This window comes from Hevea brasiliensis, chromosome 12, assembly GCF_030052815.1.
Source record: "Hevea brasiliensis isolate MT/VB/25A 57/8 chromosome 12, ASM3005281v1, whole genome shotgun sequence".
Lineage (NCBI taxonomy): Eukaryota > Viridiplantae > Streptophyta > Magnoliopsida > Malpighiales > Euphorbiaceae > Hevea > Hevea brasiliensis.
This window is the reverse complement of record NC_079504.1, coordinates 30,340,222-30,351,266: the sequence shown is the minus strand read 5'-3', so window position 1 is coordinate 30,351,266 and position 11,045 is coordinate 30,340,222. Positions and strand designations below refer to the sequence as shown.

General features: G+C 30.9%; 1 protein-coding gene across 1 annotated transcript; it reads right to left on the bottom strand.

Annotated features, from left to right (window-relative positions):
• Positions 1 to 227: 227 nt before the first annotated feature.
• On the bottom strand, positions 228 to 1,295 carry LOC131171172 (uncharacterized). Its single transcript, XM_058130643.1, has one exon. The coding sequence runs from the start codon at positions 1,293 to 1,295 to the stop codon at positions 228 to 230; it is 1,068 nt and encodes a 355-aa protein (XP_057986626.1).
• Positions 1,296 to 11,045: the final 9,750 nt, after the last annotated feature.

Here is an 11,045-nt window from a genome sequence, read left to right as displayed (position 1 = left end):
AATCCTTGCATCATCCAAGCTGAGCTATTTTCAATCTAGATTTCCTAGAGCGAGTGATAGAAACAGACATCAACAACAAGAGAAGTAGGGAAAACTACTCCCAAATTGACCAAACCAATATTAATTATTACAAATGGTGATCCTGTTCCCAAGGCTCCACAAAATAATTCTTCTTAGCTTCTTTAATTATATGAAAGTTCACATCACCTTGCTTGATTCTGCCATACTTAAAATGACTTCTTGCAACTGAAACAACATATTTTTTTATTGCTGGAAACATAAGAAACTTTAGCTTGCTTAACTAAACTCTTCTTGAACCAAATAACTTGATTTGTTCTTGAGGCAATAACCATTCTCCTACCATTCTCATTTTGAAATTTTATAGCTAGTTTAATCTTTTTGCACTCCTCCTTGATTTTATTGTAGCAAACATCTAATTTTGAGTCTTTAACATAAAAAAAAGCATCAAAAACAACTACTTTGCACCACCCTTCTTTTGTTTCAACACCTACAGAATCACTTTTTTGTACTAAAATTTTCTTTTCACTTTCACCTTTATCACAGTCAAGTATTTCATTAGGTACAACACTAAATACATCATATTTCAAATTTAAAACAAAGCTATTATTCTCCAATCTTGCTTCAATAGCCTTATAGTCATGTGAGTCATAAATGGAATGAAAATCCATTTTAAATACCATAGAGTATCCCTTCTTTATCATTTGTGCAATACTAGGAAGATTTTGATCAAGCTTTGGAGTAAGCAAAACATCAGAAATGAGCTTCATACATTTCTTCGTTTGGAGTGAAATTGAACCTTTTCCTTTAGCTTGTACAATTTCTCCATTTCCTATTCTCACTTTAGTATTGACAAATCTATCCAAAAAGTTGAAAAAACTTGCATCATTGGCCATGTTATTTGTATAGCCACTGTCAACAATATAAATATATTTCTTTGTTGACTCACACACTTGAAATGCAACAAATAAAGATTCTTCAGCTTCTTGTTGATCTTCACTGAAATTGGCTTGTTGAGCAAGTTGCTTTTGATATTGATTTTGCTTTGCTTTGAAAAACCTTTCAATTTGACCTTGCTTCTTGCAAAAATTGCATTGAGCCCTTTTCCAGTATCTATCTTTACTATGTTTTGTCTTCCCATAAGTACCACAAGGTGGAAAATTTCTTTTCCCACTATCATCTCTGTTTTTTAGCTTCATTCTCCTTTGTGCTTGATGAAGTTTTTCCTTTGTTCTTGGCTCAGAAAGCTTAGAAGGCTCCTTCAATAACTTCTTCATTTCTTATTGAAGTTCTTTGCTCTTGAGCCTGAAGTTCGCTAATTAACTCTGCAATTGTGAGTCTCTCCACATCCCATGACTTTTCAATTGCAGAAATTTTTGTTTCAAACTTGCCTGGCAAAGAAATCATAATTGTAACACCCTAGGCAAATCCCACATCGACAAAACACGGGAGAGATGCTGGGTTTATAAGTTGGTGGTTCGTAACCCCTATTGACGCGTTTTAAAACCGTGAGGGCTTCGGCCCAGAGCGGACAATATCACTAGTGGGCCGAGCCATTACATTTGTGGTATCAGAGCCGCTCCGCGTGCAACCTTGAACGATGGTGGGGCAAACCTCAGCGAGGACGCTGAGTCCCATAAAGGGGGGTGGATTGTAACACCCTAGGCAAATCCCACATCGACAAAACACGGGAGAGATGCTGGGTTTATAAGTTGGTGGTTCGTAACCCCTATTGACGCGTTTTAAAACCGTGAGGGCTTCAGCCCAGAGCGGACAATATCACTAGTGGGCCAGGCCATTACATTTGTGGTATCGAGCGCTCGCGTGCAGGCAACCTTGAACGATGGTGGGGCAAACCTCAGCGAGGACGCTGAGTCCCATAAGGGGGGTGGATTGTAACACCCTAGGCAAATCCCACATCGACAAAACACAGGAGAGATGCTGGGTTTATAAGTTGGTGGTTCGTAACCCCTAGTGACGCGTTTTAAAACCGTGAGGGCTTCGGCCCAGAGCGGACAATATCACTAGTGGGCCGGGCCATTACAATAATATTCTCTACATTTTCCATCTGGAAAATCTTCTTAAAAAAGCCTCATTTGTTTCACAGTCTCCATCAATTTGGTAGATTATTTTTTGATTGATTCACCATCCTTCATTTTGAGCATCTCAAATTCCCTTTTAAGAGTGTGCAATTTGACTGATTTCACCTTTTCACTCACTTGGAACTCTTCTTTGAGCTTGTCCCTAGCTTCCTTGGCTGTTTAAGCACCAACTATTCTTGGAAAGATTAAATTTGAGACAGCTTGATGAATGAAAGTTAAAGCCTTGTATTTCTTGGCACATTCATCACTACCATATTTGATTTATGCCAAGGTTAGATTTGGTGGTAAAGGCACCGGATCTCTTCTAGTATCTACCACATCCCACAAGTCATGAGCTCTAAAAAATGCTTTTATTTTTATGGCCCAAAAATCATATTTTTCACATGTAAAAATAAGTGGAAGAGGAAATAAACCATTGCTAGAGGATATTTTGTGGATAACCTCTCAAATTTTTGGTGAAACAACTCTCAAATCCCTTTTAAAACTCACAAAGATAGACGTAGGCCCCCTTAAGATGGAAGCTTTAATACCATTTGTTGGATTTTCTCACAGCAAACTTACAAAGAGAATAGAGGTTCTCTACCTCACACAACACAAGATTGAAAATGCATAATTCACATATTGATTTCATTAGATTAGGCTGCGTATATAGCAACAAAAATATTATAAAAAGCATGATCCATATCTACTACAGCAAGTTTCAACTTCTTTCTAATCAATCTTTTTAAATCAAGGAGAGACATACAATTGCACCTAACAAATTTGACAGTAGAACTTTAAAGATTACAAAAAAACAAAAAGTGATCTTACGTCTTCTTGAAAAATCTCAAAATTTTAACACATTGCAATGCTTTTATTAACCTTAATATCAATTACTGCCCGAATCTCATCATGTTTCCGCAGATTATAGGAAGTTTAGAAGTATTGCCCTCATCAAATGGTTGTTATGATTCACTTGTCGAGTTCAATTTTGGCAGATGTGAAAGGCTCAAGAGTCTCCCAAATAGCATTTGTGAATTGAAATGGCTTGAGGCTCTGTATTGCCACCTATACGCTGCATTGACGTCTTCCAAATTTGGGCATTAACTTTCTGATCTGTCGAGTCTCATTTGTTTTGGGCATCAACTTTCTGATCTGGTGAGTATCACAAGCCCATCTCGCGACTCCAATGGCATCTTCCATACTCACGCTACGCTAACCCCAACCTTCTCCATCTTGCTAGTTTGTTTCTAGAGTCGTTTGCGATGCCAGCCCTTTTCTATCTCTTGTGATTTTGTTATTTGGAGATGTATTGGTAATTTATTTTGATCTGAAGTGTTGGGTTTGCTTTGAAATCTAAAGATTTATGTTTGATTTGTTTCAATTCTTGTGATCTGTAATATTGGGTTTGTTTTGTTTTAGTTATTAAGATTTGAAGAACCAACGAATTGAAATGAATTGAACCAAATTATTTTGGTTTGATTTGACTCAATTAGTTCTAATTTATTTTGGTTTGATTTGACTTAATTAGTTCTTTACTTTGGTTGGATTTTATTTTCAATAGAAGATAATTCGATGCTAAAAACGTCTTTTTAAATTTTCATTTCTTGAAAAAGTCATTTGCATGTACGTACCAGCATTTATCTAAAGCCAACATTTCAATTTTCTCTTCTAGCCTCTAAAGGACACCACTCATCTTTTTAAGCTTATAATAACTCATCTTTCTTTTATAAACAACAGAGCAATCGCTGCCAACGTGTTTTCAGCAATCCACAACGACTTTTTCTTTATGAGCTCGATTATTTTCCATTGAAGCAAAGTTGTCTATCTGAAAAATCAATTTCTAATAATTCTTAATATGATGTTTGGAAGAAGACTAGAAGAAAGCAAACGTTCTATAGAATTGAATGAAAATCCGAGTGATAAGAGTGAAGGTACAGAGTTGGTGGAGCTACAAAAATTTCATTGGAGAGGCAAATCAAGGGTATGCATTTGGTTAATCGAAATAAATCAAACTGAATTTTTGACTAATTAGTTTTTGAACCAACTCTAAAATATTAATCGAATTGAATTAAAATTGAGAGAAAATTTAACTTAATCGAAATAAAAAATATTCAATATTTATAATTATTTTTATTTATACAAAATAATAAATAATATTTATCATTAATAAAAGAATATTTATAAATTAAATATTATTATTAAAATTATAGAAAATCATTTAACATCAAAGTATTATGCCAAATTCTTGCATATAAAATTCATAATAAACCCTAAATAGTTAGACTATATGATATAATAATATAATATTTAAATAAAGATAGGAAAATTTACTATTTAGTGAATTTTACCACTAATCACCATCTGGTCCACGTATTTTGAAAATTGAATGACTTAGTCGTGACTTTGCTTCTGTTAAGGTCCTTTCGTCCATTCTATACTCTTACTAATTTCAGTGGTGGTCCAATGAGAGAGAAAATTTCTAGACGATGAAATTATCCTTTACTTTCTCTCTCTCTCTCTAATTTTCTCTCTTTTCCCAATTTTTTTCTTTCCCTATCTCAATCTCTTCTCTTTCACATTTCTGCCCAAACAATGCCAAACCAGGCATTCATCCCATTATTCACATACAAACTCAGTTATACAAGCACAATTACCCAATTTCATGAATTATAAAATCACAATTTTACTATTTACTGATTAAAAATGGAGAGGATGGAGAATCATGATAAAAAGAAAATCATCAATTATACAAACACAATTTCATGATTTATTAATTAAAAATAGAAAGGAGAATCATCAAGTATACAACCACAATTTGCTGTTGAATTCCACCAATTACTCAATAAACTTAGCAATTACAGGAGAAAAATCCAGCACAATTGGCCATCCTCCGGCAATTACAGTAGAAATTACTTAGTACAACCTACCACATCCAGCAATTACCCAACACAACCTACCAAATCCATCAATTACCCACCAATAAATTCCTAGTATAACCAATACAAACATTGAATCATCACCTTTAATAGTAGCTTCATCAAATTCGGGAGCACTGCCATGCTCACTTTGGCCATCCTCTTGCCTCTGTGTAAGTCAGGTAACGTACTATGGATGCCCAATCCTCAAAGAAACTGGACTGACTGAATCACAGATGGAGAATGCCGACGATTTCATGGACAATGAGGGAGAAATAGGTGTGCGCTTCCTTTGCCTTTTGTAATGGCTTCAAAGTCATGGTTCACCTGGCTCCCACCTATGGTCCCTAATGTTATGGACTGAACTAGATTATGGAGGATGGGAACAAAATGGGACTTGTGGGTTCAAAGTTGCCAAGAGTCTTGTAATGGTGGTGGTACACAAAGATGAGAAATGATGGTGGCCGCAGGGGAAGAGAAAGGAATTGATTTTATATATATATATATATATATATATATATATATATATATATATATATATATATATATTGTGTGGAAGAAAGGAATTGAGTTTAGATCGTGAGCAGAAAGGGTTGTGATTGAAGAAGAAAAAAGGGCAGAATTGAAGGATTTAAACGGTGGGGCTTGGGAGGTTGAGGTTGGTTTAACGTTGAATACAATCGATAGTCATGGTGATAGTATCATAATGATAGGTGATAACCGATAAATAGTGATGATAGCTGTTTTATGTCAAGTGCTTGGTAAAATTATATTTAGCTGTTACTGTTGATATGTGAAATGATTAATAAGGGTATATATCATATGATTTATTTAATTTTTAAATAAATATAAAATTATAAATTTATTGCATTATATTATTTATTTTATTATTAAATTAAATATATAATTATTAAATTAGTATATTTTATTATTTAAATAAATATATAATTATTAATCTATTATATTATATCATTTATTTTATTGTTAAAATAAGAAAATAATTATTTTTTAAGATAATTAAATAATTTTAAAAATATAGATAAAATAATAAAATAATTATTATTGTTAATAGAAAAATTTATAATTAATTTTAAGTTTTTAGATATAAATAAATATTTTATATTTTATGTTATTAATAAAAAATATTTTAACAAAGTTAAAATATGTTAATTAAAATGTTAAAATTATAAATAAAAAATAAAAATATTAATAATATTAATTTTCAAGTTAAATAAAAAAGGATAATATGATCAAAATAAAAAATAAAACCAAATCAGCTATCAGCTGATGAGAAACGGTTCTAAAAATAGAGCTGATACAAACTGCAGCTGATGGGTGTCATATCAGTTGCCCATCAGCTATCAGCTCTACTTTTTAGAGCTTACAAAACACTATAATTTACCTATTTGAGTGTCTATCAGCTATCAGCTGCACCCAACAGGTAAACCAAACACCCCCTGAGTATTTTTGTCTTTTCACTTAATATTAACGGCAAATTAATGGAGGGACTCTTAATTTTTATAGAAGCAAAAACTTAGGAGTAAATTTCCAAAATTTTTATGGAATTTAAGGAGTAAATCGTTCAATTTTTATAATTTAGGAACCAAATAGTGATTAGTGATAAATTTAGGAATTAAATAATAAATTTCACAATAAAATTAAAATAAAAGAGATGAAAAATTAGAAATAAATAAAATAACAAAGTAAACATATTAGACAATTATAAATGCACAATTTTTTTATAGACAAATAATTTTATCAAAAGAAAAAAGAGAAAAGCAATAAAGGTTTTCATTGCTATAGCAAGTCTATAACAGCGGTGGCCTAAGAATAAAAAGGACAAATGGAGCAACCGCAAACTATAAGAGTATTGACTACGACAATAGATAAAAAGAATAACAAACCCAAGCAAACAACGAGTAGCCCACTTCCGTAGACTTGAAGCAAGGCCCCAATGCACAAACTCCAAAACCAATCCCCATGAGAAAAGAGCCAAGCAGCAACATGAGGAGCCCATTTAAAGATCCAATTACAATATCAAAACCCAGACAAACAATAAAAGATCTAACATTAAAGCAAAAACTGAAATTTGATCTGAGTAATTTCATATTCCAGAAAACCCAAAGATATTATACAGAAATGCCACAAAAACGAAATAGAGCTACCCAAATCCCGTTGCACAAAAAATGTACATTTAAATTAATCAATCCAAAATTTACATGAGAGTTTAGATTACTAGTTTTTCTGCTTGTATAATGTAAATAAAATAATTTTTAAATTTGAATAACATAAAGGATAGAAAGCTAAATAAGGCATTTAGGAATCATAGTCATTGCATTTTGTATTGATACCAAACAGAAGGAGAGCAAAAATATAAATTGAAAAAATCAAATGTGATTTGATATTATATGATAGGAAATTATTAGATAGATTTATATTTAATTTTTAAATAGCAATGATGTAGTCACATCATAGAGGCATTTATGAATTATATTCATTACATTTTGTTTATATTCAGTTACTTATTGTTTTATTTTCATGTGTTTTTAGTGATCTTTTGCAATTTGTTTTAATTGAGTCTATCCCTTGGGTTTTGGATCTTATCAGGTATGCTTCGATGGTTCGAGACGACATGGATGGAATTGGAAAATAGTTAGAGCATTAAAATACAAATTTGAGGCCATTTAAAATTATATGGGGCATACAATCAATAACACAGCCCGTTTTCCTGGAGGCATAAAATTATACGGCCCACATAATAATTACATGGCCAGTGTAACCTTCTGTGTTGAAGAATCTTCAAGAATTAAAAAGGTAGAGACTTACATATGGTAGGGCAGTGTAATTAAACGAATTAAGCAGCCTTTGTAACTCCTCAGAGGTAAAAATCTAGATCCGACTTTTTTTGTTTCCCTTCCTTTCTTGAAAGTTTTTTACGGCTTTTAAGGTTTCAAAATAAGGGTTTTTCATCAGATATAAATATATGAAGTTAGAGTTTTACTAGGGAATGACCTAACTTTCTTCCAAGAGATTCACATGGGAGATCAAGCTTGAGAAGATGCACTTTTTCTGCACAATGAGAGATTCAAACCAAAGTTTCACAAGATCAAGGCTGCAAATCTCTTATGGGTTTTTTCTATATCTATTTTTCTCATGTCTTGTTTCTCTTATTTGATGAACTTGGTTGTTAATTTCAACCATGAGTAATTAGTTTTCTTCATTCTAGGATTAGGGCTTTAGCTCTTCAACTTCAACAATGGTTTTAATTTAATTTTACTTAATCAATGTATTGATATTTGCTTTTGATTCAATTCTAGTGAGCATAATGCTTCCATTATGTTTAGATCCCATAATTGCATGATTTTATATATTGAATGAATGATTGAAAGATGAACTTTGATATTGGATCTCTAGTAATTGAACTTAGCATTTGTGATCTAGAGATAGGCTTAAATCCTTCTAGAGTAAACTGAATATCAAAGAACATAATGGGTTTCAATTAATTTGATACCATGAAAATATGCATGATTTTAATTCTAATACGTCTTTTGCGCCTTGAGAGAATACATTAGATATTTAGGATAATTCACCTTCAAAGCACTATCATCCATGATTGAGTTAAGTCTTGGGTTACAGTGAGTTGACATAGTGAAACTCTATTCCAAGAATATTTTACCTGTTAGTTGTTAGTTTTCTTTTTCTTTAATTCTTATTATTTGATAAATTAGGTTTTAAAAATCGCTTTTAAATTTAACCTTGACTAAAATCCAATCGTATAAATAATTAAAATCATTATAATTTGGTATTCAACACGATCCTCGCGAGAACAATACTTTACTTATCATTTTATAACTTGTTAACGATCCATGCACTTGTAGGATTTTACACAGCAAACAACTACCAATCAAATCTTAAATTGCAAAAACAAAAGTTTGAATAATTAATTTTTGGCCTATTTGACAAAAACGACTAAATGTTTTTGGTAATTGGCAATTGTATACAAACATTCTAATTTGGACCACAAATACCAACCTTTGAGGTTGAGAGAAATTATAGCTAAAATCTCAAAATCAATTTGGGAGATTTTGAATTTTTTCCACTTGGAGTAGCAATTGATAACAAAAAGAAGCCAAAAAGCAATTTATAGTTAATACATTTTGTTGTGGTTAACAAAATGAACTTTAAGATTGTGAGATTTGGATACAATTGCTCCCAACTTTAAAGGTTGGTATATGTATTCCAAAATTAAACATTTGGATGTAATTGCCAATTAATGAAAATGTTTGGCCTTTTATATCCAATTAGTCTTAATTTTTAATCATTTTTTGTAGTCATTTAATATAAATAAGTAATTTTAATACTTCAATTTAAATCATAATAAATAATTATAAATTATTAGGCAGCAATAGAAAATTTCAGGGGCAATTGATTAAAATTTAAAATTTATTAGACCTATTTAAAACATTTTATAAATTTTTCAGAGGCCAATAAAAAATTTTGCCAATAAAAAATTTAAGAGATTAATTAGTAATAAATTAAATTTTAATATACTTAAAAAATATTTATAACATTGTTTGGGGACCAAGGGCTTCTTAGAGCCCACCTAGGCTTCGCCTCAACGGCCAACAGAGAAACCATATCTCAAAATTAAATAAGAATGACAACATAGATAACAATATCCATCAACAAAGCCAATATTGAATCAATCTAATTGATGCATCAAAAGGGAAGGATTCAGGAGGAAAAAAAATGAAGGTAATGCAAGCATTGCAACAATCAATTGAACAGATCATATACAATAATTCACTCACATTTTCTCATTTTATGAATAGTTTTCGTTACAAAGAATCAATATATATATATTACAATTTTATGATTTAGAAAAATAATTTTGTTTAATATTATTTTTAAGTTGCCACACGCTAATATTAATAGCTTTCAAACCTAATTGCGTCTGTCAGAGAATCTCTGCACCCCAACCGGATGTTACTATGAGAACGCCGTCCATTTGCGCGCTAGTATGACTACTGTCTCAAAGCCAAAATTTTCCACTCAGCACAACTTCACCTCTTTTGATATTTTAATCTCTGACTTACCCCTTTCTTGTTCATTTTTCCCCCTTTACTTGCATGGTAAAAAGCCCTATATCCTTCTACTCCTAAATGAATTTAATGCTAATTCATGTGTATTTTATTCAGCAATCTATACGCATACGAAATACGCTATAAATAAAGGCATTGTGGTTGATATTTTACACACTTGAAAAGAAATGAAATATGGATATTATTCTTCTTTCTCAATATTTTTTTCTTCACTAAATTATTTTCTTTAGCCTTATTTTATAATATATATGAAGTAACTTTATAACAAATAAAAAAGAAAAATTACTATTTAATCCCTATATTTTAATAAAATTAACTACTTGATCTCTGTATTTTAAAAAATACACAAATTAGTCTTGTAAAAACTTTCTTTAAACTATTTAGTCATTTCATCAAATTTTTTATCGGTCAATATTAGTCAACCAATTCAATCATTTATTTTAATGAAACTAATTAATCCCTGTAATTTGACTATGTTAACTATTTAGTTTCATAATTATTTTTTATACTTAAACTACCCTAATTCTCTCCCCTCTATTTTTTTTCTTATCATTTCTTATTTTTCTCTCCACATTTCTTTTTCTCTCCACATTTCTTTCCCTCTATACCCATGTCTTTCTCCCCCTTATTCTCTTTTTGTTTTTATCCGTCAATAAAAATAGTGTACATTATCTATACAAAAAAGTTAATTAGTTTCTTTAAATTACTAAATAATTAAGGAAAATTATTTCTAAAAAGAATTCTAAATAATTAAGGAAAATTATCTCTAAGAAGAGAAAACATAAAAATGATGTCCAAAAAAATTAAAAAATATATATAAATTAAGATTTAGTCTCCACATAACAAAATTTATATTTTTGTCTGAGAACATAATTTTCAAAATATATGAATCAACTAATTAGTTTCACTAAAATATAATTACTAAA

Coding starts and splice junctions, on each gene's coding strand:
- LOC131171172 (XM_058130643.1), bottom strand. CDS start 1,295: ATGAAGAAGTTATTGAAGGAGCCTTCTAAGCTTTCTGAGCCAAGAACA.